The sequence below is a fragment of the Leptidea sinapis genome, chromosome 6 (assembly GCF_905404315.1).
Source record: "Leptidea sinapis chromosome 6, ilLepSina1.1, whole genome shotgun sequence".
NCBI lineage: Eukaryota > Metazoa > Arthropoda > Insecta > Lepidoptera > Pieridae > Leptidea > Leptidea sinapis.
The window spans coordinates 4,584,241-4,611,721 of NC_066270.1; the positions used below are offsets into that span (position 1 = coordinate 4,584,241).

Here is a 27,481-nt window from a genome sequence, read left to right on the forward strand (position 1 = left end):
TGTGTTTCGGTCTGAAGGGCACTGTAGCTAATGAAATTACTGGGCAATCATAATTGAGACGCCCTGCCCATGGTAATCCATCAGCTGAACGTCCTGCTCGTCTCTTCCTTTATTTTCATAATAAAAAGAATTTTACGTCCGGTTAAAAGGCATAAATTGCTGAATATATTTAGTTCTTATTTAAAAAAAATATTAGTAAGAGGTCAGCACAATATACAGGTTACTTATTATCACGTCAGATGCAGGCATAGTATTTTTGCTGCTTAGAAACGTACACACGGACAACGCCGCGAGCAGCAGCTAGTAAAATAATACAACAAGTGCGTGATGCGTGCGTGCATCCGCGGCACAAAAGTAATGCAATGATAAACAGTTACAGCTGTATCCGTTCCGAGATAATGCCGTTTAAATTATACGAGCTCAGAAGGCAAAGTACAGCTACTTACTTACTTGTTTTGTTTTTGAAATAAACGGCGACAATCATTTGTTCCCCGTGCATTTTATAGATGTGTAGCTAAGGAGGTCAGCGGACTCTATTAATAATAAAGATTCATACGCTGATAATATATTAAATAGAGCTATTTATTATGTCAGGGAAAAACTTAATATATATTTTTTTAAAGTATATTTACATTTAATACTTACAGTACATTTATTATGTGCTATTTTGCTCGATGACTTTTTGCCGTCTTGTAGCTGTAATAGTCGCATTTTAAGTTCGTAAATGGGAACACCATAACCACTCACAATTTTGCAAGATAAGTTATGGAAAGAGTATTTAATCTGGCCGTTATTCACAGGAACATGGAAGTGATAGGCATAGTGGGCGAGGGCCGTGATGACGCTTGGCCCCGCTCCATGCATCCACCTCGATTGCTGATGCAGAGGGTTCACATACCCTTTACCTTCAAACTGCAAGACAACGAGCCTATTGGTTACAATGGTAAGTTCAATTCATTGGTAGTGTATATCAGTATAAAGAATTGGAGGGCAGCGTGTTGACATGCCATATTCAATTAGATGGCCTACTTAAGAAATAAGAATGTTATGAAGTCAGATTTCAAGAAAGCATTCGACATTGGGCCACTTATTTTTACTATTAAAATTTGACAATTTGAATATTAGGAGAAAAGCTTAAAAACTATGTTTATAATAATAATTGAGTCATCGGTTAAAATGCCATGATAACCAGCCATCCATGCAAGCCTTTATCAAGTTCATGCTGGGGTGTCTAAAGGAATAATTTTTGGACCCTGTCTTACTTAATTAACACGAGTGTACCTACACAAGATAGGTTTCTCAACCATATAACAAGTATTCTGATGATATTTTTTGGCGAAACAATTAACTAATTTCTCTTGCACAGGAAGATGTTGGTACTAAATATAATACTAGTAGTGGTACTAGTAATACATATTACTTTTCAATATGTATAATATAGCCTGCTTCCTACCCATAAATATATCAATAATCTCGTACATCTTTAAAGCAAAAAACAACATTATTGCTCTTTTAATAAGAGAGATTTGTCCAGAAACTCACACAGCTAGTGATTTTGTACTGCCGATAGCAAAAACTGACTATACAATAACGTTCAAATATGTACGAACACTTGAGATAGAGAGCCCAACAGACACACTATGTTATAGACCTGAAGTCCCCCATTATTTTATTCCTTCAGTTTGGTTAGATTCTTTGCTGTCCTTATATCAAATTTTCGCAAGTACACGAAGATTAAACGTTGCTATGGCAGAGTTTACGGGCCTCCATATACCACGGTCACGGTATAGTTCTCTGGCTTCTTCCTCTTGCATCAGAATAAATGAGTGATCCAAAGATCCTTTAGACTGAACTCTGAATGCAGCACTCTCAGAAATTTAATCACTCATGATCTTTGATTATTTATTTATACCCATAAAAAATAATAAGTAGCTTTTAGGAATTTATACCCTATGACTGTGCTGTCTAAACGACACACATATTATGATTTTTAAAATTTTCGTCTTTATGAAAAGTCAGATCATGTCTATATTCTGCTTGCGATTTCGTCCGCTTTATTCCATGATATTGCATCTTCGGGAAATCTTAAAAAATCGGGATTTGCACCGAATATCCCCTCCTACTCATGTAATATTAAATATTTTGAGTTATGTTTCGCACTGTTATCAATCGTATGCGTATAATAACCAGCCAATGTCAATTACATGAAGATAGCTGTCCTCTCTATATATCGTAATGATAAGAAATAATTTCAAACATTCACAACATCATTAACTATTTATAAAATCAGAAAATTTGTGTGCGGTAAGAATATGTGATTGTGTAAATTATAGACTCATTTATAGGATGTTGATAATTGTATGATATCAATTATGAATCCTTTCTTTTGGATTGCGTTGGTTGGACAATAACAGTCGTTGTATATCATAATTTTAATTGTATGTGAGTTAGTGTGTTCCAGTGTTAACATGGTCTTCTACTATCCCGATTATGTAACTCTGTCATTTAAGGCGACACTAAATGCTGGCGACCTTGAGCGATATGAGTTCACGGCTCCTATAAAACAAAGCCAATATTTTCAAAATTCTTGCGTCGAAAATTAAAAATTTTAACAGGCGCAAACTGTTTAATTGCTTACAATCCTCATTATTGATTACTAATCTGAATAAATGTACCTACATAAAAAAGTAAAACCTTTAAGAACAACTTTTATGATAGTAGCATACTAAACAAATGCATGATACCGAGAAAAAACTTGTTTAACTGCAAAGAAAACTGGTAGTTCACAATAGCTCTGGAGTGCTTACTTTAACCAACAATAAGAATTAGCAACCTACAAGTAAGACTTAAGGGTATGTGTAACAGGATAAAGTAGTGTTCGTAGCTCCAAATGCTATATTTTCACCACAAAACTTGTATAAAAACACCTTGTTTGCGTGTTTTCTGTTTACCCTTCGCCTTAATCTGTTTTGCTTAAGCATATCTGTAGAAACGCTTCAAACATATCTGTTGGCTAGGAATAAGATCAATTTCTAGCCAGTATCGAATTACGTAGTATCTACAGACCCTCCACTCCTCCTCCTTTTCCTGTAATGTTATAATATTAAGTATGAGTTTCTTGCGCCCATTCTTCTCAGGTCTGAGGCAGTCTCTTTTGAATGGGTGGTAGATTTTGACGTTCAATAAGTGATTATAAATCCTATTTTGAATAAAAATATTTGAATTTGAATTTATGAATGAAATGTTTTTGAGCATTCTTATCAACTTTCATTACTAAATCTAAAACCAGCCTTATCGAATACAGAGAAGTGTTATTTTTTGTAATTATAGAATTATACTTACATTAGTTCCGGCTTCACTGTAATTTTCGAATCCAATCCTGTGATAGTTAATAAATCATTGTATTTGGTGCATGCTATTACTAATTATGATAGAAATCACGACCATCATGTTCACGAAGCATCCTTACACAAACAATGAAATCAAGTTTTAAAGGTTGATGCATCCAATATACGATAGTTTATGTTAATACAGTGGATTAATTATTACTTTTGTTGATATACTGGATGCAGCACATTAATAAGTAATTTGTTATGTATATTACAGCCATTTTATGAACATTTATATGAAAATTTTCGTCTACCTGGATGACATAATTGTTTTCTGTGTATGGCTGTTTTTTGCAGTTTTCATTCAGGTTGATTATATATTATTATTAACTCCCACTAAACCGTAAAAAATAAAAAAAAACTTCACTTAAAAAAACCGACTTCAAAAACTGAAAAGTATCAAATACTTAACTAAAAATTTAATTTAATACACCCTTATGCAAACCTTTACCTTTAATAATAATAAAATACTATTATTTGTATGTGCAACATATTAATAGCTTTGAAGTCGGTGCCAAGCCAAATGTAATAAAGGTCCCTACACTCGCCACGCGTGACTTTGAGCGGGATAGCTTCGTCTAGTTTTATTTTTGAAGTGAAAACTTCTTTAGCGGGAATGAGCACTTTTATTGGGATGGGTATAAAATGTTAAACTCGCGTCAGGACACGTGACCTGATCGAAAATTCGTAAGACAGTAGATGAAATTATGGATGAAATTTGAATTTTCTGACATAAACATTTTAATGTAAAATAATTGTAATAGTTTTGAAGTGTTAAATTTTTTATGTAATATTAATTAAATTTTTTGTGTACGATAGCGCAATAAATTAATATTGTATTTAACCACATGAATGCTACTAGGAAAGTACTCTTATACTAATAAATAAAGCATTTCGTGCGAAATTATTCCCTAACCATTCCAAAATATTCAAAAATGCACAACGTTAATATTCTATTTTTCACTTCTGCCGGTAGTCCCGGAGTGCAACCCGTTATTTTTTTTTACTCCAAAGAAAGTCTATTGTTTTCTTTCAAGTTGATGAGGACGTGTTTGACCTTAGACTTTTTACTGAATATTTCTCTTTTTACAAATATTTCATTTAAGAAATACATAGTCTACGATGGTGCGGGCTCTTTGTGTGCAAATCTCACTCAATTGACCGCTCTTTAAAAAGGCATAAAAAGGCATTTATTTTCTCAAAATTGATTCCTTTTGAATTCTTTTTGATGTCATTTCTTCTACTACTAGATACTACTACCGCTTCGGAAACAAATGGCGCTCTGAGAGAGAAGAAGCGGCGCAAGAAACACTCCCAGCATTATTTTTCAATAAAAATATACAATATTGTACAGTCATTTCTATCGCTATAAAATAATCACAATCTAGTCCCAGGATGTCCGATCATTTAGATATTCAGCAGTGGAGTAAAAGGATTTACGACAGAGCCATTTTTTATAAAACATTTAAATTTATTTATAGATAATGCCTGAACAGTGGCTGCGACTTTATTATAGAAGTGTATACATTTACTGTTAAAGCTATTATGTATCTTAAAATCATCCGACCTTGTACCCTGCTATAATCTATAATTATACCACATTGTCTCTGGTGCGGCCATTCACCCGAGAAGCAGCCGAAAACACCCGCCTATAATGGTCATTTGGATGCAAAACGAGTTTTTGGCACTTGAAAAGTCCCCGATGCTCGAAGGTCTTGTAACAATGCATTATGAGGGAGTTTAATCGAACTGAACTCGTATGACCTTCTACTGAAGATGCGTAGTAAGGCTTTCTTTGTCTCTGTATGATGTAGAAATATTGCCGTATGCGCTCACGGACGAGTAAAAAAAGAAGGGCTCCACGCCGTCATATTAGCAAGTGAAGCACCTTTATGCTAGTGTGTGTGCGGTTACGGGGGATACCATTTACACAATTTTTTCTCCCTTAAATAATCATATATGGCCACAAATACTTTTATAGTATCGTTTTTACACTTTATGACAACGCACGAAGACATTTTTAAAATATTTAATTTCAACGCAAACTGATCTATCAGACGATGGCAAATCTCATAATGGCGGCCGATCCGCTTGTATTAGTGTAAGTGTGTGCGTGTGCTATGTATTAACTCGTTTACCGGCTTGTTTTGGTGCTTCAATGTTATGTAAGGTGACACGGAGTCCTTCTTTTTTTACTCGTCCGTGTATGTGCTCCGTTATTTTAGCCTCCAAGTGCAGTGTTTTTGTAAACAGATTAAGAATATACGTATAGAAGATTTAACAGCCCGATGACGTGTGACCAATTTTGATTTGTCAATGTGTGCGTTAACTAGTGGTTTAATATTCAAAATACTAAGGAGGTAAAGCCAAGCGTGGCTGACTGATTACGACTTGTCAATCAAAATCGATTACAGTACCGAGAATTGTTAAAAACGTTTGTGTGGTAAAGGTTACTATAATATAAATGATCTTAATGATACCACAGGTTGGGAATGGAGCGACCACCCTCAGGCTATTAAATAATATGTTTAATTGTACAATATTACTTTGTAAACATATTTTTTTGATGAAAAAAAAGCCCGCTGAGTTTGTTGCGCCGATTCTTCTCAGGTCTGTGGCATTCGTTTTGGAATGGGTGGTAGTTTTTTATTTTCAATAAGTGATGTCACATCCTATTTTGAATAAAATTATTGTAATTAGCCTTTTCATTTGTTTACCTTACGCACATTAACACCGACTACAATAGGTAGTTTCTTCAAGTACCTATTTTTTGGGTCCAAGCTCAAGTTTTGACAGAACGAAGTCTGTCCGGGCAGCTAGATACGAGATAAATAGAAAAAAAAACATAATTTTTCACGCTTTTTATTAGCTTCACCTGTATGTATGTTTGTTTGTAACCGAGTCATTTGGGCGCGATTTTAACCCACTTTAAACGGCCAGATTTCGTTCAAACTTCGTAGATTTAACGAGGACTGATGACAATACATTAATTTGATAAAATTATTCCAGTTTTCCAAGATTTTCGTTAATTCTATATGGCAGGAATTGATGTTTATTTTAAATTTCAACGAAGATCTTTAAACGGTTTATCTCGAATACCACAGAGATTTTTTTTTGTTTAATTACAGCTTTGACATTCCAATTACTAAATAAAATATTGGTCCCACAAAAACCATCTGGATGGTTTGTCTGTGGGACTGTCTGGACTGGGTCTGTGTGTTCGTTTCTGTTTTAACTCAACAATGCAAATTAAGTGCAAGTTTAAAAAGAAACTAAAAAAACACGCTTTTATATATACTTAATACAAACTAAAAAAATATATAAAAAGCGTTTTTTTTTAACTACTATTGTATTTAAAGATAGGCTTGTAACGGGAAAATGTAATCAAAAGTGGAATCGCAATAATATACATATTAAGTAGATATTTGCCGGTCACGCGGCCACTGACCGATTATGTGTGTACGAGTATTTCTGTTATGTTTATTTGATTATTGAGTTAAACTTTATATAAATACTAGCTGACCCAGCAAACGATGTATTGCCGATATTAAAATCGCGATACAAAAGTAACCGTTGATCGTAGATGGGTGAAAATTTGAAGTTGTATATATTTATTAATGCTGACTCATAATCAAATCAAAAATTTAAAAAAAAAATTCAAAAAAATTTTCGTGTGGACCACCCTCAACATTTAGGGGGATGAAAAATTGATGTTGTCCGATTCTCAGACCTACCCAATATGCACTCAAAATTTCATGAGAATCTGTATTGCCGTTTCGGAGGAGTTCAAAGTTTAACACCATGACAGGAGAATTTTATATATTAGAAGATTTGGGTCAGCCTATAGTCAATACTTTGAGTCAATTTTTAAATGTTTTGACGTTTATTCGTGAACTAGCCGTTATCCGCGAATTCGTCTTGTCATTACTTTTATTTATTTATTATAAGTAGGGGATTTAGATGCACTTAAATCCTAAGATCTATTGTACTTGCTCTAGTGCGCCTACCCCGGACTTCTTATGTCTAAAAAAAAAACAATTAGCTGTGGAATAATCGAGGCTACTAACTAGAAAATGTGTGCCGGGATTTAAATTGTATTCTCTAGACCTATTCCTTTTAAGAAGCGGAAGATCTTCAGAGGGTCCAGGCAGGGCACGCCCTCTGCTTTGAGTGAGGATGTTTTAAGATACCCCTGATTCTGGAAATGGCCTCTCATTCCCGAAGGATGTGTATGGGGTCTTCAGTGGCTTCGCAGCAGAATCTGCACCGGTTTAATTCACTGAAAACCATTCTGGCTACCTGCCCGTTCAGTTTGCAGTGGCCCGAGAGGAACCCCGTGAGGGATCTCAGTTGTCTCCTGTCTTGCTGATTGTTGATAGTTGAGCTAACTACACTAGTTGTCTTAGCACATATTTCTGCCATCTTATAAGAAGATAGATTACATTATTCCGATTAAATTCTGTCCACCTCTTTGAGTCTCTCTTGTTCGGTTCAAAAATTATCTAAATCACGAAAAAATGTTAGTCGGTTGGCACGACCTGGCAAGTATGGAGGGGAGGGATGCTCCCCTGCTGGCCCTACTGCACTTCTTGCAGTGTTAAAACTGTTTCACGAGCAGTATGAGATCTAACTCCCACCATTGGTTACCGATTCATGGGTCGGCACTGTTTTGTTGCGAATTTATTTATTTCATCATGCATCGTTCGGAACTCTATATAATAGGCATCTGCTGTTTTTGCGTAACTGAATCTGAGGAAGCTCTTGTGAACGCAATGAAGTGACCATCAAACAGCTGATGGAAATTGATATGTCCTGCCCATTACAATGCAGTGCCGCTCAGGATTCTTGTAAAACCTCAAAAATTCTGAGCAGCACTACAATTGCGCTCGTCACCTTGAGACATAAGATGTTAAGTCTCATTTGCCCAGTAATTTCACTAGCTGCGGCGCCCTTCAGACCGAAACACAATAAATAGGCGCCGTTGTGGTACCCATAATTCAGCCGGCATCCTGTGCAAAGGAGCCTTATTGGTAAGCTTCGCTTTAGGGAATTGTTGTCCCAATTAATGTAAAGGATTCACTTTGCGTCACGCATCACAATCTGGTCCAAAACACCTTTATTTCTGTTACGGTAAAAACATACGGTAAACTTCAATGCGCGTTGCTCTCTACATTTTAGTTAAATTACCAAATTTTTGCAGTTAGTTGGTAAGTAAATCAACAAACCGGTATTGCTGAAATGAGTCATTATTGTGGGTGGGTAAGCTAACCACACAGCATGCGAGTAATTACGAAAGCGGTTAAACCAATAACGCACGATGCGTCCGTCACTAGTACTCTTTCCGAAGTCCTAACACAGATAGCATTACGAGCAGTTTCCAGCCTAGCCAAACTCCCTAAAAAAAAAGCGATTCACTCGATTGTATGAAACGTGCATGCATTGACAGTTTGACAGATGATGGCTCTAATCTTGTAAAAACAGGAGATACTACGTTTTTAAGCGACAGTTCGCTTTCAAACTTAGCCGGATTATACTTCACGTTTCATACTATACTAAATTTCAATTTTTACTTAGGCAGTCCCACGTCCTATTACCTAGTATTTACCTTCCTCTTCGGCAGTTTCTGTTACATTCCCACGTCCCACCATGGTGTTTAATTTTTCATCCCCCTAAATGTTAAGGGAGGTCCACACGATTTTTTTTTTAATTTTTTTTTGACATTTTTTTTTAAATTTGTTTGATAATGAATCAGCATTAAAAAATACATACAACTTCCAATTTTCACCCATCTACGATCAACAGTTACTCTTGTATCGCGATTTTAATATCGGCAATACAACGTTTGCTGGGTCAGCTAGTATTCATATAATAAAATCTGAATTTTGCATGATTATCAACAAGAGATCGGGTCAACAATAAAGCTAAATATATTGTTCCGGTATTTGCTTTAAGTGATGCTGGCACATTATTTTTGGCTGCTTTATAGACGCGGACGGCGCGCCAGACAACAGTGTGTATATAAATAAACAATCACACATTACAAATAAATTAATTTATTGAACTTTTTAAATACGTATCGTTATTAATTTATGTACCGATACGACTTAGGAACTTTCAAGAAAATAGTATACCCCCACCTTATATAGGCCGGCAACGCATCTCTTGCCACCTATTGTTGCGGATGTCCATGGGCGGTTGGCTCACCACTCCTTAAGGGACTACGCGCACTTATTCAGCTCTTTTCAGCTTTTGTCCATAGCAAACAACAATTTTGTATAGAGGCGTGTACTCGTCGATTCAGCTTTCCGTGTCCATTCTGCTTTCGCGGCAAACCAGCATAAAATGAGGATTAATGTGTTTTTATTATGCGAATGCTATAGAGAGCGTTTCGGCGCTGTTCCGCCGCGTACAGCGCTGTTCGCCGTCGAATGCGGCGGGACAGCTCTTTACAGGGATGGTTCGCGACTCCTTGTCGACAAGTTGCGACCTGTATTGTTCCTGCATTGATTTGATGTAATCATTATGCACGCAAAGATTAAAGACTGCAGACGTGATTTAAAGTTCCGTACGTGGTTGATAGATGCAGAGCTGTATAAGTGTCACCAAAATCGTTCAGCGAAACTCGAATGGAGCTGAAGCTGCGCGTAGTCCCAAACCCGTGAGCCTCTTGCACGTTTGCAATATATAGCAACATTATACAATACATAGGCTTATAAAAAAATAGATAAAATGAAAAAAAAACCTACAAGCTATTTTTGTTATAATGCTGGACCAATGGGATAATTATTTATCGGATATTTTTGAAGTCCGAAAGAGATTCTTATTTAGAGAATGAAAAAGTTAAAATAACGTCTTTATTTTTCAACACACAAACAGTTGCGGGCTGCTAAATGATTGAAATATATGACATCAATGATCAACCCGTTGTTTTAATGTCAATTGAATCATTGGGTTCGATAATGAGGAAACACTCGATCACTGACGAACGAGTCGTGTTTGTCCAACAATTTAAAAAAAGGCGGAAGCTGAATAATTCCTGTTTAAGTTTATGTTTCTTATCAGTGGTCCGATGTTTATGAACCGCTTTGGTATATAACTTGTTTAATTTCAAATATTATTCTTATTGGTATTCTTGAGTGGTCCAGTTTAAAAAATATCAAATCTAATGATACGATTCATGATGATGGTAAATCTTCACATTTTATAAGCGAACATTTTTTTTAATGGAATAGGAGGACAAACGAGCCTACGCATCAGCATACATTATCCTGGAACACCATCACACAATCACATCGTTGCCGGCCTTTTGACGGTATACGTGCTAAGTTTGCAGGTACTCATGTCGTAAAGTTTCTTGATGACCTCACTATAGAGGAGTGCCTGACATGCAGAAATATAGTTATTTTGGTATAATAAAGCATGAATTTTAATCTAGAATGTACGGATTGTTAAAAAACAACTTATGAAAAACTACCACATATGGCCACAGTGTTTCGCGGGTAGTTTAACGACTTTTACCAAGCATATCAGCTGTCCAATTGACCTGACCTGTCCTATTTAACCCTATGAAGAGCGATATTACAGAACCTTTGACACGCGTTTTTCTTTATTTATATCCAAGAGTACTAGTTTTCCTCGGAGTGCTTGTTTTAAAGTCGACAGATTTCTTACATTATCAAATCACATCTGTCTCCCAGATGAGAAGGCGTATATTACAGACTCCATTATCCACGATACTGTCACAATGTCCTGGGTTCTTCTAGCATAAAACCTATGCCGTGACCTAACCTAATAACACACATAAAATCACTGCTGTACGAGAGGGTTTGCAGAGATACGAATTCCATCCATCCATCCATGGCACTGTCACACTTCCAAGAGTTCTTTTAGCATCAAACCTTTGCCGTGACCTAACCTTACAGTACACATACAATCACTGCTGTCTAGGAGGGTTTGCAGAGATACGGATTCCATTGTCCTCGACACTGTCACACTTCCACTGGCATCTAACCTTTCAATATATACATGGTTGTGATGGTTTAATAGTTAATTGGATGTGCAGGTGTCAGATGTTCCATGTCGTCGACGGTGCGGTACTGGCACGCGAGCTGGTGGGGTGCCCCAGTACGGGAGCTGCACCAGACGCTATGGGGAACCCTGCCCGAGATCCTTTCCTCCACACACCTCAGCTTCACCAGGTAAACTATACCCTTTCAATGTATGTCGGAGTATGACCGAGGTTACCATCCCTCGTATCAGACATTTTAGGTGTTAGTTAAGTTGCAGGTTTAAAATCTTCGTATTTTGCAGACAGATTTTAATTCAATACAGATTACACAATATTGCAGACGAAACTGTAGGCAGGACTAATAAAAAATTAAATTCGTCGGCGTTGCGTAGAGATGTGGGTTCTCTCTGCGTTTTTTACTGCATTTATCACAGAGAGTGCTCAGAGGAGCTGTTGGGGTTGATTCCAGCAGCCGAATTCCACCACCGAACATTACGTCAAAATGAAAAATACCATCCGCATCACGTTGAAGTCTGGCATTCCACAGCCGCGCGTTTGAAAGAAATTTCTTGCCTCGCACAGTCACTTTGTGGAATTAATTACCGGTTGCTATGTTCCCAATATACTCTCTACAAATATACCCGATAAGTAATTCTTATCGCCTTATATTGGGACGCGTGAATTGCAATTTCCATACAAACTTCTATCGCTGGTAAGCTATACGTCGTCCCATTGCCAGACAGCGTGTAAGGTGAGTTACCGTCGATAAGTTTATTGGGACAGAAAAGTCAACGATAGTTACGATAGTTTTCCGCAAAGATTTTATTCATAACTTGATGCATTTCAAGAAGACTGGCGGTTCGAAGAGCTACAGTGTTTTAGCCTCTCTTTATGAGAAGAAATAATTTTTTTCTGTAATTTTTTTACGCTTTATATTAGCTTGACCTGTAAGGTATGGAAGGGAGTCTACAAACGTGATATTTAACAACTTTAAGACATCGGAACATTGGTCTATAGGGTTTAACCCTAACCTCAATATCCAGGAGAAATTTCTTCTTGGTCAGCAATGTTGTAAAAAGATCGTAGACGCATACAATCTCCTTGGTTTTTTTTTTTATCAAAATGAGGGTCCTTGTTGCAGTAGATTTTTTATTCTATTAAGAGAAAAATAATAAAAAATTGCATTTTTTTTCTTAACAAGACGAGCAGGACATTCAGTTGATGGTAATTGATACGCCCTGGTCATTACAATGCAGTGCCGCTCAGAATTCTTGAAAAACTCAAAAACTCTGAGCGGTACTACAATTATTGCGCTCGTCACCTTGAGACATAAGATGTTAAGTCTCATTTGTCCAGTAATTTCATTAGCTATGGCACCTTTGATACCGTAACACAATAATGCTTACACCTTACTGCTTCGCCATAGGCGCCGTTGTGGTACCCATAATCTAGCCGGCATCCTGACGACCCATATAGCCGAATGGTTAGTGACCCTGACTACGAAGCTAGTCCCGTGTTCGAATCCCGGTAGGTGCAATCATTTATATGATGAATATGGATGTTTGTTTTCGAGTCATGGATGTTTATATGTATGTTTAAGTAAGTATATTGTATTAAATATATCGTTGTCTTGTACCCATAGTACAGGCTATGCCTAGTTTGGGGGAAGATAATTTGTGTAAGAGTGTGTCAATATTATTATTATTATCCTGTGCAAAGGAGACGTGTAAAATCTATTGAGAACCCTTTTTCACTGGCTTAAGTAAATAGCTGTGTTTGGCAAGTATGCAAATATTGAAGCGGCAAGTGGTCTTGCCGTGTTCAATATGGTTAGAGCAACGAATGAACAACTAAATTTTAAGGAGATCCGCGGCGATATTGCTCGCGTAGAATGTATCTGCACGAAAACCTTATACATTTTGAATGGTAAAAGTAGGTACTGAGTAACTTTCATGTTAGTAGGTTGAAACAATGAGTTCAAGCTCTAAAGGTTAATGCATCCAATATACGATAATTTATATTTATACAGTTAATTATTTATTACTTTTTATGAAATAGGTAATATTATTTAAACACGACGCATATATTGGATGCAGAACTTTACAAACTAGTTTGCTATGTATATTACGGCCATTGTGAAATACTCTAATAGACAATATGTTATGTTTTTAAAGTGATAACCCTCCGGACAGACAAAAACACAATATTATCAGATACCTTAGTATTTTCTTTGATTATCGCGAGTGTTACACATTTATTTTTATTTAATTATGGAATAGGAGGACAAACGAGCGTACGGGTCACCTGTTAATAAGTGATCACCGCCGCCCACAATCTCTTGCAACAGCAGAGGAATCACAGGAGCGTTGCCGGCCTTTAAGGAAGGTGCACGCGCTTTTTTTGTACCATTACCCATGGTAACCATGTCGTATCGTACCAGAAACACCGCACAAGGAAGCTCATTCCACAGCTTTGTAGTACGTGGAAAACCGCACTGTGGAGGACCGCCACACATCCAGATGTTGGGAATGATATCCTTACTTGTGGCGTGTCGTGCGAAGGTGGAATTCGACGGCAGGAATCAGGTTAAACAGCTCTTCGGAACACTCCCCGTGAATGCGGTAGAAGACACACAATGCAGCGACGTCTCTACGCAACGCCAAGTGATCCAGCCGTTCACAGAGCACTGGGTCCCCGACAATTCGAGCTGCTCTGCGTTGCACGTGGTCAAATGGATCGAGCTGATACTGGGGTGCGCCAGACCAGAGATGACAGCAATACTCCATGTGTGGCCGGACCTGCGCTTTGTACAGCGCTAGAATGTGGGCCGGCTTGAAGTATTGCCGTGCTCTATTAATGACGCCCAGTTTCTTTGAAGCCAATTTGGCTTTGCCCTCCAGATGGCCATGAAATTGGCAATCGCTCGAGATTCCGAGACCCAGTATTCCGATACTAGGCGAGGCTTTAAGGGAAGTGTTGTCGAAGAGCAATGATACGACAAATGGGGTTTTTTTAGTGGTAAACGCGCAAACTTGAGTCTTCTGGGGGTTAAATTGGACAAGGTTCAATTTACCCCATTCCGCGACCATCGCAAGAGAGGGCTCGATAGAAGACACAAGTGGCACTGGTCGACGATTTCCCGAGAGAGACCTGCATGGCCCGTGTATACGGCATCACCAGTGCTGTCATCTGCATAGCAATGCATGTTGGAGGTGTCCAACATGTCATTGATATGCAGAAGAAACAGCGTAGGAGGTAGCACACAGCTTTGGGGCACTCCAGCATTCACGGGCTTCGGGTTCGAGCAATATCCCTCAACAACGACCTGTATGCTGTGCCCAGTGAGGAATCTGGAGGTCCACTTGCACAAGCTCTCGGGAAGCCCAAATTATGGAAGTTTTGAGAGGAGCGCCTTGTGTCATATACGATCAAAGGCCTTCGCTTATCCAGGCTAACTGCCAGGCCTTCCCCCTTGCTTTCAATAGCCGCCGCCCATCTATGTGTAAGTTATACCAGAAGATCACCTGCCGACCGACCATGGCGAAAGCCGTATTGTCGGTCGTTGATCAACTGGTGACCCTCTAGGTATACCAAGAGCTGACGGCTAATTATGCTCTCCATGATTTTGGAGAGCAGGGAGGTAATAGCAATAGGCCTGTAGTTTGCCGGATCCGAACTGTCTCCTTTTTTTTTTTGGATTGGATGGACAAGGGCTGACTTCCATGAGTCAGGGACTACGCCTTTGGAATAAGAGTGCCGGAATAAACGTGCTAGCACCGACGTCAACTCAGTGAAATAAAACACTTTTAAAGGATTAATAAGCGTGTAATTGTAGTCCCCCTGAAAACGAGATCTGGAATGGTCTTGAAACGTCGGGTTGACTAAAATAAAAATGTAACTTTTACGCAAAAATATAATGTAAAATCGTTACAGTTACACGCGTTTTAATCCTTTAAAAGTGTTTTAATTAAATCAGATACCTTATTTGTTTATGCGTATTTCATAAAAACTGTTGTATCGACATCAAACATACACTTTTATTTATGTATATATGTAGATTAATTTAACTAATTATAAAATACTCAAGTGGCTTAATTATGTTCGCTCTCGAACGACGAGTGCCGAGTCTTGCTCGTCACTTCAATTTTGCTCATAAAAAACTTCAAAGTCAAATAATCATCTTCATTCAATTAGGATTAAACTAAGCGCTTTTGAATCATCTCATTAATATTCATTTGAAATAACCAAATGTACAGAAATAGTTGAGCTCGTGAGAAGGACATACAAGAAACTCAACGGCCACTGTTTTCAATCAGATCATATTTTACAATGGCTGTAATATACACAACAAATTAGTTTGTAAGGTGCTGCATCCAATGTATGAGTCGTGTTTAAATAATATTATAAATTATTTCATAAAAAGTCATAAAGAATTTAAACTGAAATATAAATTATCCTATATTGGATGCATGAACTTTTAGAGCTGGGATTCATCTTTAAACCTTCAGAGCTTCCACATGAAAGAGCGATAATGCTTATGTATTACTCTGGAGAATGAAAGAGAGTATGAGAGTCGGCACATAGATTGTGATCATACCATCATCAGTGCTCGGTGAACGGCTGGATCACTTGGCTTTGCGTAAAGACGTCGCTTCATTGTGTGTCTTCTACCGCATCTATCACGGGGAGTGTTCCGAAGAGCTGTTTCACCTGATTCCTCCGAATTCCACCGTCGCACGACACGCCACTAATTAGGATATCATCCCCACCATCTGGATGTGTGGCAGCGGTAGGTACTCCACAGTGCGGTTTTCAAGGAGCTTTCTCCCACGTACTTCAAAGCTGTGGAATGAGCGTCCTTGTGCGGTGTTTCTGGGACGATACGACGTGAGTACCTTCAAAAAAGTGCGTACACCTTCCTTATTGACCCTTGCGCTCGTTTGTCCTCCTTTTGCATTAAAAAAAGTCTTATTTACTTTCCTCTTCTTCGGTTCACATCTATAATCTCCGATGAAAATATATGTATAGTTCACATATAAAATATAGCTATAAAGTAAGGTGTAACTCGAATTACTGTTGTTTTAACGAATCTAATAATAATAATAATGAAGACGCCAAGAAGGATCTTGTCATGGTGGCCGTTTATGACGTCACGCCTCTGAAATCAATCATTACTGAGCCGTGACGTCATTCATATTATTGGTGTTTCAAACTTTTTTGTTTTATAGAATAGGTATCTTATTATTCTCTCAGTCACAAAGAGGGACTTTTTTCTTTGAATAAATAAATTAATTCTGCCGGAACTAATTATAAAACACTCAAACGGTTTATTTATGTATGCTCTCGACTGACGAGAGCCGTGCTCAGGCTCACTTTGAAGGTAGATGACGCGTCTCCGAACGCCCACTTAGAGTTTCACCGATGTCGAACATCATTTCGTGTATCAAGAACTTTTTCTTTGTAACCTCTCTTCGTTCTTTGTCCTGTACCGCATTTATCACGGGGAGTGTTCCGAAGAGGTGTTTGATGTGAATTCACCATCGCGCTAGCTTAACTATCATCCTCCTCGTAGTGTGTGCAGCGATCCTCAGTCCTCACAGTGCGGTTTTCAGGGAACTTTCAACAACGTGCAACAAAAATAAATGAAGCCACAACTTGAGACTTGAACAATGCATACAAGATTTTCTCAATGATAACGTCTCTCGAACGGTTGGCAAAGTTGATAAGTCGTTCATAAAATTTTGTTTTCAGTTTTATTTGTGTAATTAACCCCAGAAGTAAGGGTTATCACTTTAAAAACATATCTTATTGCTTAGATTAGCAAGAGCGACATCTCAAGTCAATTGCCTAATATGCAAATATTGGGGCTGAGCAGGTTATCAACTGTAAAGTAGATCCTGTAGATAAAGGCATAAAAGGCATTTATTTTCTCAAAATTGATTCCTTTAGAATTCTTTTTGATGTCATTTCTAATAACTACTAGATACTACTACCGCTTCGAAAACAAATGGCGCTCTGAGAGAGAAGAAGCGGCGCAAGAAACTCTGCTAGCATTCTTTTTTTGCGCTCTTTTCAATAAAAATATACAATATTGTACAGTCATATCTATCGCTTAAAATATAAATGAAGCCTCAACCTGAGAGTTGAACAAAGCATACAAGATTTTATAAACGATACGTCACGATACGAAAGAGCGCCCGCACGGAACGCGAGAGCTAGCGGGTTCGAGTCCCGCATCGTTCATAAAATTTTGTTTTCAGTTTTATTTGTGTAAAAATAAATGAACTTAGGGCTATATTTCAACTTAACACCATGGTGGCGCAACCAGTGGCGCCACCATGGTGTCCGTGAGCTACCAAATTAGACACCATACGTACTCATACCAGAGTCGCCACACCACACTGAGAGGGTATTAAAATGAACCTCGAAGAGATAGTACTACTGCTGTAAGGAACCAGGGAGGCTCCTTTGCACAGGAAGCCGGCTAGATTATAGGTACCACAACGGCGCCTATTTCTGCCGTGAAGCAGTAATTTGTAAACATTACTGTGCTTCGGTCTGAAGGGCGCCATAGCTAGTGAAATTACTGGGCAAATGAGACTTAACATCTTATATCTCAAGGGTGACGAGCGCAATTGTAGTGCCGCTCAGAATTTTTGGGTTTTTCAAGAATCCTGAGCGGCAATGCGTGTAATGAGTAGGGCGTATCAATTACCACCAGCTGAACGTCCTGCTCGTCTCGTCCCTTATTTTCATAAAAAAAAATGTAAGTAGAAAAAGAGAGTTATTTAATCTTAGCATTTCATTTTTAAATCGGAATTATCTGATGAGGAATTATCCTAAATTGATCGTCTACTTTGAATTTCAATAATAAACTTTTCTGTATTCAAATTATCTATCGTATTCAATTAACAAATGCAATAAAAAAACAAAACACGACAGTGCACACGTCACTGGCGGCCGAGTCCGCGAGACACCATACAGCTCTATAGTAATTAGTGGTGGCGTGACCAGCATGGCGTAGGCAATAGCATTCTGTGGACGTGACCGAGCTGGTCGCGCCGCCATATTGGTTGCGTCACTAAACTGACACCGGATGAGTAACTCTCCATAGAGCTGTATATATTTTTCCTGTAATCGCGCGCAAAGTTCGATTTTGCGCATGCATTTGCGTTCGCAATGTACCACTTTCCCACACGTTGACAAGAGCGTGCGAGAATGTAGCTGAGCGTGCTGGAATGTTTGAAAATAATTAAAGTGGTCGAACTTTGCGCAACTTAATAGGAAAAATAGTATACGATACTCGTGCGCAAATCGGAACGTCTCGTGTGGAACTAGCTACTTTGTGCACTAATGTAATGTACTATTGTTCCAAGCGGCGACTGGTTGCGCCGTCATGGTGTCCCGGTAAAATGTAGCCCGTAGGCAAACCAGTGGTAGGCTTCTTTGCACAAGATGTCAGCTAAGTGGGTAACGCAGCGGCACCTTTTTCAGCAGTGAAGCAGAATGTCCAATAATTATTGGGTCGACTGACTTTAACATCGCATGTCTCAACTTGACCAGCGCAGCACAGGTTCAATCAATATACCTGAGCGGCACTGAATTGTAATGGGCAGAGCGTATCACATTAAGACGAACTTTTCGTCTTCCCAATTTTTCTCATAACATTTTCCACCTGAAAAAGCTAATGCCTGTGTGATTGCTCTGGATGTTATAATTTTCAGTATTCCAAAGATTTTTCCACAATGCTTGCCAGATCTTCACCAATTTGTAGGTGTGACTTTTTAAATGTCGTATGTATCACGTTGACTGTTCTTTTTCGATTCGTCATGTCTGTCTGTCTGTCCGTCCGTATGTCACAGCCACTTTTTTCCGAAACTATAAGAACTATAATGTTGAAACTTGGTAAGTAGGTGTATTATGTAATCCGCATTAAGATTTGCACAAAAATAGAAAATAAACAATAAATTTTGGGGGTTCCCCATACTTAGAACTAAAACCCAAAAATTGTTTGTCATCAAACCCATATGTGTGGTTTAAGCCCATATATCTATGGATAGGTCTTTAAAAATTATATTGAGGTTCTTACTATCATTTTTTTTTCTAAACTGAATAGTTTGCTGTAACTTCTAAAAAAAGAAAATGATTAAACTAAATAAACTTTTTTAATACGTCATAAATTGTAAACCGCAATTTACCTTTCATTCAATATATTATACTTATATTACTAGCTGACCCAGCAAACGTTGTATTGCCGATATTAAAATCGCGATACAAAAGAAACTGTTGATCGTAGATGGGTGAAAATTTAAGTTGTATGCAAATTTAAAAAAAAAAACAAAAATATTTAAAATAAATTGGCGTGGACCACCCTCAACATTTAGGGGGATGAAAAATAGATGTTGTCCGATTCTCAGACCTACCCAATATACACTAAAAATTATTAAAACATCGATCAAGGTTCAACGAACTACAAGAACTTTTATATTAGTTACTTGCTACTACGGAACCCTTCATGGGCGAGTCCAACTCGCACTTGGCCGCTTTTATTATATTTATAACTAGCTGACCCGGCAAACGTTGTTTTGCCATATAAAGTATAATTCACGCGATAGTTTTATAAGTAATAAAATATTGCCTATATTATAGCCTGTACATCATTTTGTTGTCAATAGTTTTTGCAGCGCACGCAAAAATAGGTTTTCGATTTTACACCTTGTGTTACAAAATAGCAATTTTATTACGGATCCCTAATTTTGAAAAAAAAACATAGCCTATAGCCTTCCTCGATAAATGGACTACCCAACACTGAAAGAATCATTCAAATCAGACCAGTAGTACCAGAGATTAGCGCGTTCAAACAAACACTGCAGCTTTATATATTAGTGTAGATAAAATGCCTCCGCATTTAATTAGGTATGCAATAGCTGTCAAGTAGTAATTATTGTTTGTCTTATAAATAAGATAATGATGTCGCATACTTATTTAAAGATGAGCTGTGATTAATTGTTTGGCGAACATTATTGTGTTTACGAAGGTGTCGGTGATGGTATGTAAAACTGTCGGTGACGCAATAGATATGGCCGCGGTAAGTACCATCGGGTTGCCTGTATGTACATACCTATACTCGTTTGTCGTTTCTTCCATAAAATGCAAAAAATAATATGAAAGGCGAGTCGTATAGACTCTGGCTTGTGCGTATCTAATAAAAAAAGTGTGTGTACTTATGTATGCACACAAGAAGTTATACTTCTTTGGCCCAACAAAGCAAAAATCATTAAAATGATTTATTCCTCGTGCTATTCTACGCTTTTTGAAAGAACAATTTTGTAAAAATCTTGCAAAGATGGCTTCGACGATTAATTATTAAATAATGAATACGGCTGTATGGGCTGGAACCCTTTGCCTGTCCTAATAATGGACGAAGAAACTAAAAAAAATACAAATGACGCAAACGTCAGAAAATTTTAGGAACCAACTTCAACCTGTCACTTTTGTCGTACAGTAATGCGCGCGCATCTTAAATTTCACTCTCATATTTTTTTCCTAACGCGCCTAAAGAAGTATAACTTCAAAAAATAAATTATCGAAAGCCGACTGAAAATAAAAATTATTCCGAATAAGTTACATAATATCACTATAACGTATTTTTTTTTATCGGAATATGTTATTTGTTATCAAATGTCTACGACATATTACATGTAAAGGGTGTCCAGCGGAAAATTTTGTTTTTTAAACTTAAATAAAAAACATATTATTAAACTCAAAATATTTATTATATTTTTAAAACAAAGCACGTTTCTGCGGATTTTATTTTTTAAAAATAATGTCCTCCAAGTGACGTCCATTTCGCGTAACACACTCTTGTAAGCGAACCCTCATATTGGCGAATACGCGCGAACACAGTGCTTGGGGGATTGCATCAATTTCACGCCGGATATTTTCTTGTAGGGCAGATATGGTGCGGGGATTATTACAGTAAACTTTGGACTTGAGGTATCCCCACAAGAAAAAATCACAGGGCGTCAAGTCAGGCGATCGTGGTGGCCAGGCTATGTCTCCGTACTTGCTTATTAATTTTCCAGGGAAAATGTCCCTTAACTTCGACATGGACACCCTGGAAGTGTGCGGGGTTGCCCCATCTTGCTGGAAATGTGTCCTATTGTTGCGTCCTGGAAAAACTTGCAATTGCGGCACTAAAAACTCATCAATCATGCGGCAGTATACAGAGGTATCCACAGTTTCCCCCTGATTAAAAAAATACGGTCCGATTATTCCTTGAGCTGAGATGGCGCACCATACTGTGGTTTTCGGGCAGTGCAAACTTTTCTGATGACGTTCTCTTGGGTTGTTGGGATTCCAGTAACGCATATTTTGCTTGTTTACGTAACCCCCGATGTGAAAATGTGCCTCATCGCTGAACAATATGTTTCCAAGTGTTCTGGGGGTTCGAAATCGTTGCAAAGCCGTTCTGGCGTACCTTTCTCTTGAAACATAATCGTTCTCATTCAATTTTTGGACAATTTGCATTTTATAGGGATGAAGCTTTAGTTTTTTTTTCAAAATCGTATGCACAGTTGACTTCTTAATGCCTGTAGAGGCGGCAATCTTTCTTACTGATTTCCTTGGATTTCTAAGAATTTCTTGACGCACCTGTGCCACTCGTTCTGGTGTTGCTGCCGACGTAGACGGTCCTGGTGGCGGCCTATTGATCATTGTCCCTTCTTCTCGAAATCTTTGCACCCACGTTCTGATAAGCTGCGTACTCGGACCATCGCTTAATCGCCGAATGTTGTAATGCAAACAAAAAGCACGACGCGCTCGAATAGGCGAATTGCCGTTCAACAAATATTGTTCCACCGCATACGCGCGGTGCGCGCCCGACCAATGACTCATGGCGACTGACAAATCCGCAGAAACGTCGCTTCTAACGTCACCCCCTCCGCAGCCCTAACCCCGCTAACAAATGAGTAACGTTTATTTAAAGTTGAAAAATTCCCGCTGGACACCCTTTATATTAAACACAGGTTCTAGGTTCTTGACCTATTCGAGTGTGACGCAAATATATGATTCTGAAAACAATGGATCCGTTAATTATGCGTCCAGGAAGTGTTCAATACCAAGGTCCACAGAGGTTTTGCATTTTGCACGTAAATACTTACGCGACTGGTAATGTCAGAGGTCGAGAATATTTTTTGAAGTATTCCGTGATGATGTTGCCATTGTAAATGATTTTTTGTTAAATAATCGCGATAAGTAGTATATTATAAATTATGTTGACGATTACATTTACTTAAGGCATGTAATATCATTCAAATATTGCAATGAGAAAGAAATAGAATGTAGAACTGAAAGCACTTGGAATAAATACTGGTGTTTGAAATTTTAAAAATCAAATTTGCCAACGAAGCTTAAAACGAAAGCTATAGAGACCTATTGACATGGCCTCTGACCGATAGAAGCTTAGAAAAAATTTAAGATTGTCAGAGAGGAATTGAAAGAAGTTTAATGGGGCAAAGGCTAAGAGAAAGTTAGTAATATCCCAATAAGAAAGAAAACCAAAGCAAAAGATGTAGCCTTATCTGTTCTACGTTTAAAAGGAAATGGGCTAGATATATATAAAGAACAAAAGACGAAAGATAAGTAGGAAAGTAGTATTAGTAAATAAGAAAGTAGTAATGAACTGGTACTCTATGAATAGGAAAAGAAATCGAGGCAGGCCTAATGAGAGATGGAACGATGACATAGTAGAAACAGAAAGATGTGGACAAGAATTATTGCAAGAGACATGAACGAGTGTAAATTAATGGAAGAGGCTTTTACCGCTAAAGGTTCTTATATCGAAAATAATAAATAACAATACTAACAAAATACAATTTATAAGTTAATACCTAAATGTATAAATGTATGCCCTGAATAAATAAAGAAATAAGTATATTAAAACTATCTTGTAGGTACATTTTGAAGTCTGGTGTCTGGTGATTAAGTATGAACTCTGGTGCAGAATCAGTTCTGTTCTGCACATAACTATTTTTCTAATAAGCCTGATATTGTGTTGGCAGATCGGTTAGAGCATCAGGCATTCACTGCTATTGAAATTACCGTTCCGTGTGGTGATAAGCTCGTGAAAGACAAACTCGATTTTACTGATATTTGCGATGTTGATCCAACAGTAATTGTCCCGATAGTCGTTTCCGTAATCAGTCTTATAGCAACGAGCTTCGTCTATTATCTCAAGAGGGAGCCTCTTGAGATAATAGACGAAGCTCGTTGCTGAGTAGTAACTGAATCAAAGTTCAAATAAGAAGGCAGCTGTGTTGGAAATTGTGCGGAAGGTTCTCAGTCTATCGCCTTAATCACCGGCGGAATTGTCGATATCCTACGTAGTCGGGACTTTATTTTTTAAATAAAAAAATAAATTTAAGTTGCGATAAAGTGTATTTAATAAGCATTTATTCAGATAGCAAAATATTAACTACATACTCTCATTAATTCCAATGGAACTCATTTTGAGAAAATAAATGCCTTTTTATGCTTCCTGTTTTTGAAGTCAGTTGAGAATATCGGGATATCATATTTATTATAGATACAGCCACACACTTGTCATAAAGGCCGGTAACGCTCCTGTGATTCCTCTGGTGTTGCAAGAGAATGCAGGTGACGGTGATTGATGAACATCAGGTGACCCGTACGCTCGTTTATCCTGGTTTTCCATAAAAAATGTTATAGTAACAGGACTTTTTGATACACGAAAGAAATCATGGGCTCAGATTTAAATTATATTACTAAAAATTCTTAGATAATTAGTTTTTAATTGAGAAGATAAATAATTGTCTGTTTAATATTTTAATTATTTAATATAATTAAATTTGAAATGTCTTATTAGCTACTCAATTATCTGTGAGTTAGTCAATTATAGTTAATAATCAAAGTTGGTTTTATAAATGGTAGAAGTAATTAAAAAGTAATGAGTTCTAAGAAACAATTTTGCAGTGGCGTTTAAATATGTTATTCTGTTATGTAAGTCATAAGAGGATAAGTGGGTAAGTTGGGTAAAGACATACATACCTAGTCTTGCCATAAGGCATAAAAAGGCATTAAAGAAACTCCCAGCATTTTTTTTTGCGCTCTTTTCAATAAAAATATACATTATTGTAAAGTCATTTCTATAGCTATAAAATAATCACAATATAGTCCCAGGCTGTCCGATCATTTAGATATTCAGCAATGGAGTAATAGGATTTACGACAGTCATTTTTTTTATAAAACATTTTAATTTATTTATAGATAATGCCTGAACAGTGGCTGGGACTTTATTATAAAAGTGTATACATTTACCCTTAAAGCTATTATGTATCTTATGAATAAATACTAAAACAAAGAAAAAAATCCATTGCAAATAACATTGATTACTTTTACAGTTTTTAAATATTTATTTAATACATAAATATAAAATAATTTAAAATATAAAAAGCTTATTCGAAGTGGTCTCAATTGGCTGCAATACAGTCCTTTAAACGTTGAGGCCAGTTATCAATAGAAGCACGCACTCTTTCCATGGGAAAATTATTCGCTGCCAATCGTACGGATTGTTTTAGGGACTCCATGGTATCATGACGTTTAGAGCACGCCGTACTCTCTAAAACTGACCATTAACATAATCCAGTGGTTTAAAATCGGGACTAGACGACGGCCAGTCTTCAGATCTGATGAAGTCCGAAACGTTCGTTTCCAACCAAGTCTGCGTAGACCGAGCTTTATGACCCGGCGCCGAGTCTTGCTGCAAGGACCATTCTTGGTTATTGAACATGGTGTTGTTAAGGGGCTTCTCTACCTTATCAAGAATGGTATCTTGATACACTTGTGCTGATGTTTTGATACCTTTTTCACAAAAGTATTTCTCAGACACTCCTTCATAGCTAATACCCCACCAAACCATCACTGGAGTCGTGAGCACTCACGTTGCACTCTGTCGACTAATTGGGAAGCTTCCTTAGAGCTTTGAGCATAAATACGGTCTTTTTTTTTAAATGTCGCTGTAAAAATCTCTCATCCGTAAACAAATTTTTTCTGTGACCTCCCTTTGCGTACCGCTTCAGTAATTGTTTCGATTTTACCACACTATTCTTTTTTAAATTATCAGTTAAGCAATGACTAATCATTTCTCTCTTATAGGCTGCAAGTCCTAAGTCATCTTTTAAAATACGCGACATTTAGGTAGGTTCTAGGTGATATCTTCATCTCCTAAGATAAATCTTTTGCTTTCGGACAGAATTTCTTCGAATTGTTCCCCTTACTGCTTTGACCACCTTTTTCGTACGAACACTACGTGGACGGCCAGATCTTTTTCTGTCACAAACGGGGTACACAAACATTTTACTAATACCAAGCTTATGAAGAGTTTTAAAAATTACATTTGGCTCCATACTTACTTTGTGTAATGCAATCACAGCGCTTCGGTTCGCAAAATATTGAACTATGTATTGGCGCCAAAATGAGAAAACTCAGTGAACAATCATATTAAAATGACAGATTCCAAATTCAAATGCAATATTTTGTTTATTTGTAATTTATCGACAGACTTTGACGTAATAAAACTCGTACACCTTCCGAAGAGGCTGGCATCGCTCCTGTTATACCTCTGGTGTTCTCTTCCATAAAAAATACCTGATGGTAAAGTAGTAAAGTATGTGTGTCCTTCGATCCTGGTCAAATGTACGTCGCAAGTCGTGTTTAAAACTCTGTCCATCAATGATGTATGGCATATCGAGATGGGTCCAAAATGAGTGGGAAAAATTTTCAAAGCCATTCAAAGACATATGGGTACATACATTTTTTGTTCAGTATTGTTCTACCTCTAACCACGTTTTTAGGGTTCCGTAGCCAAATGGCAAAAAAGGAAACCCTTATAGATTCGTCATGTCTGTCTGTCTGTCCGTCTGTATGTCACAGCCACCTTTTTCCGAAAGTATAAGAACTATTCTGTTGTTAAACTTGGTAAGTAAATGTATTCTGTAAACCGAATAAAAATAGAAAATACTAGAAATTTTAGGGGTTCCACAAACTTAGATTGAAACTCAAAATTTTTTTTTCATCACGACCCATACGTGTGGGGTAGGTATCTAGGGATAGGTCTTCAAAAATTATAAGGATATTTCTCATCATTTTTTCTAAACTGAAATGTTTGCGCGAGAGTAACTGCCAAAGTGGTAAAATGCGTGTTCCTAAAATAAGGGAATGATAAAAAAATATATATTGTGATGTACATTAACCATGAAAATTGGTTTGAACTAGATCTAGTAAGTAGTTTTTTTTTTATTTAAAAAAATACACTATTATTCATCATCAATCAGAGTTACAACGTACTACAAGAACTTTTATATTATGTTACTTGCTGCTACGGAACCCTTCATGGGCGAGTCCGACTCGCACTTGGCCGCTTTTTCGTTTTTTGGTTATTTAAGTTCAATAAAATTGTTTTGTTGAAGAAACCTGTATAGAACGGCTTTTTCCACTGCCTAGTTATTTACATTTACATAGCAAATTTTTCATTTGGTGGCTTTCTATGCTCTTAATCTCTTTTCACTCCGAAAGATATAATAGATGGAAACCGATTATCATTATATTTATATATATAATGAAAATGGTCTTTCTTTGAGGCTCTTTCACGCCTAAACCACTGATCGTATCGACATGAAACTACCACTATTCGAATTCCAACGTTTCGAGTTCCTTTTCAAATTCGCCCAGCGAAGCGGGTGGGAACGGCTAGTAATCTTATAAAATCTATATATATGTAAAATAATTGCTGTTCGTTAGTCTCGCTAAAACTCGAGAACGGCTGGACCGAATTGACTAATTTTGGTCTTGAATTATTTGTGGAAGTCCATAGAAGGTTTAAAAGGTGAATGAAAAATGAAAATGTTCGGAATTAAATAAAAACAACAATTTTGTTCTTCCTTTGATCAGAAATCAAATTGAAAGAATAGTTTAAAATGAACAACTAATTAGAATCTTTATATCTTTCTAACTTTCTCAGAATGTAAGAAACAAACTTAATTTTAGCTATAGTATAGTTGGTTGA

At 37.3% G+C, this 27,481-nt stretch overlaps 2 protein-coding genes across 2 annotated transcripts in view; one reads left to right on the forward strand and one right to left on the reverse strand.

Annotated features, from left to right (window-relative positions):
* The window catches only part of LOC126964928 (protein CLP1 homolog), a 261,415-nt gene that overhangs the window by 20,610 nt on the left and 213,324 nt on the right, over nt 1–27,481 (reverse strand). The gene's annotated exons all lie outside the window — the stretch shown is intronic.
* LOC126964934 (cell growth regulator with RING finger domain protein 1-like) overlaps nt 1–27,481 on the forward strand; it is a 92,218-nt gene that overhangs the window by 16,934 nt on the left and 47,803 nt on the right. Inside the window, exons 2-3 of the mRNA XM_050808265.1 lie at nt 801–943; nt 11,452–11,587. Of these exons, the coding sequence (XP_050664222.1) occupies nt 801–943; nt 11,452–11,587 (279 nt within the window). The remainder of the gene's footprint in view (nt 1–800; nt 944–11,451; nt 11,588–27,481) is intronic.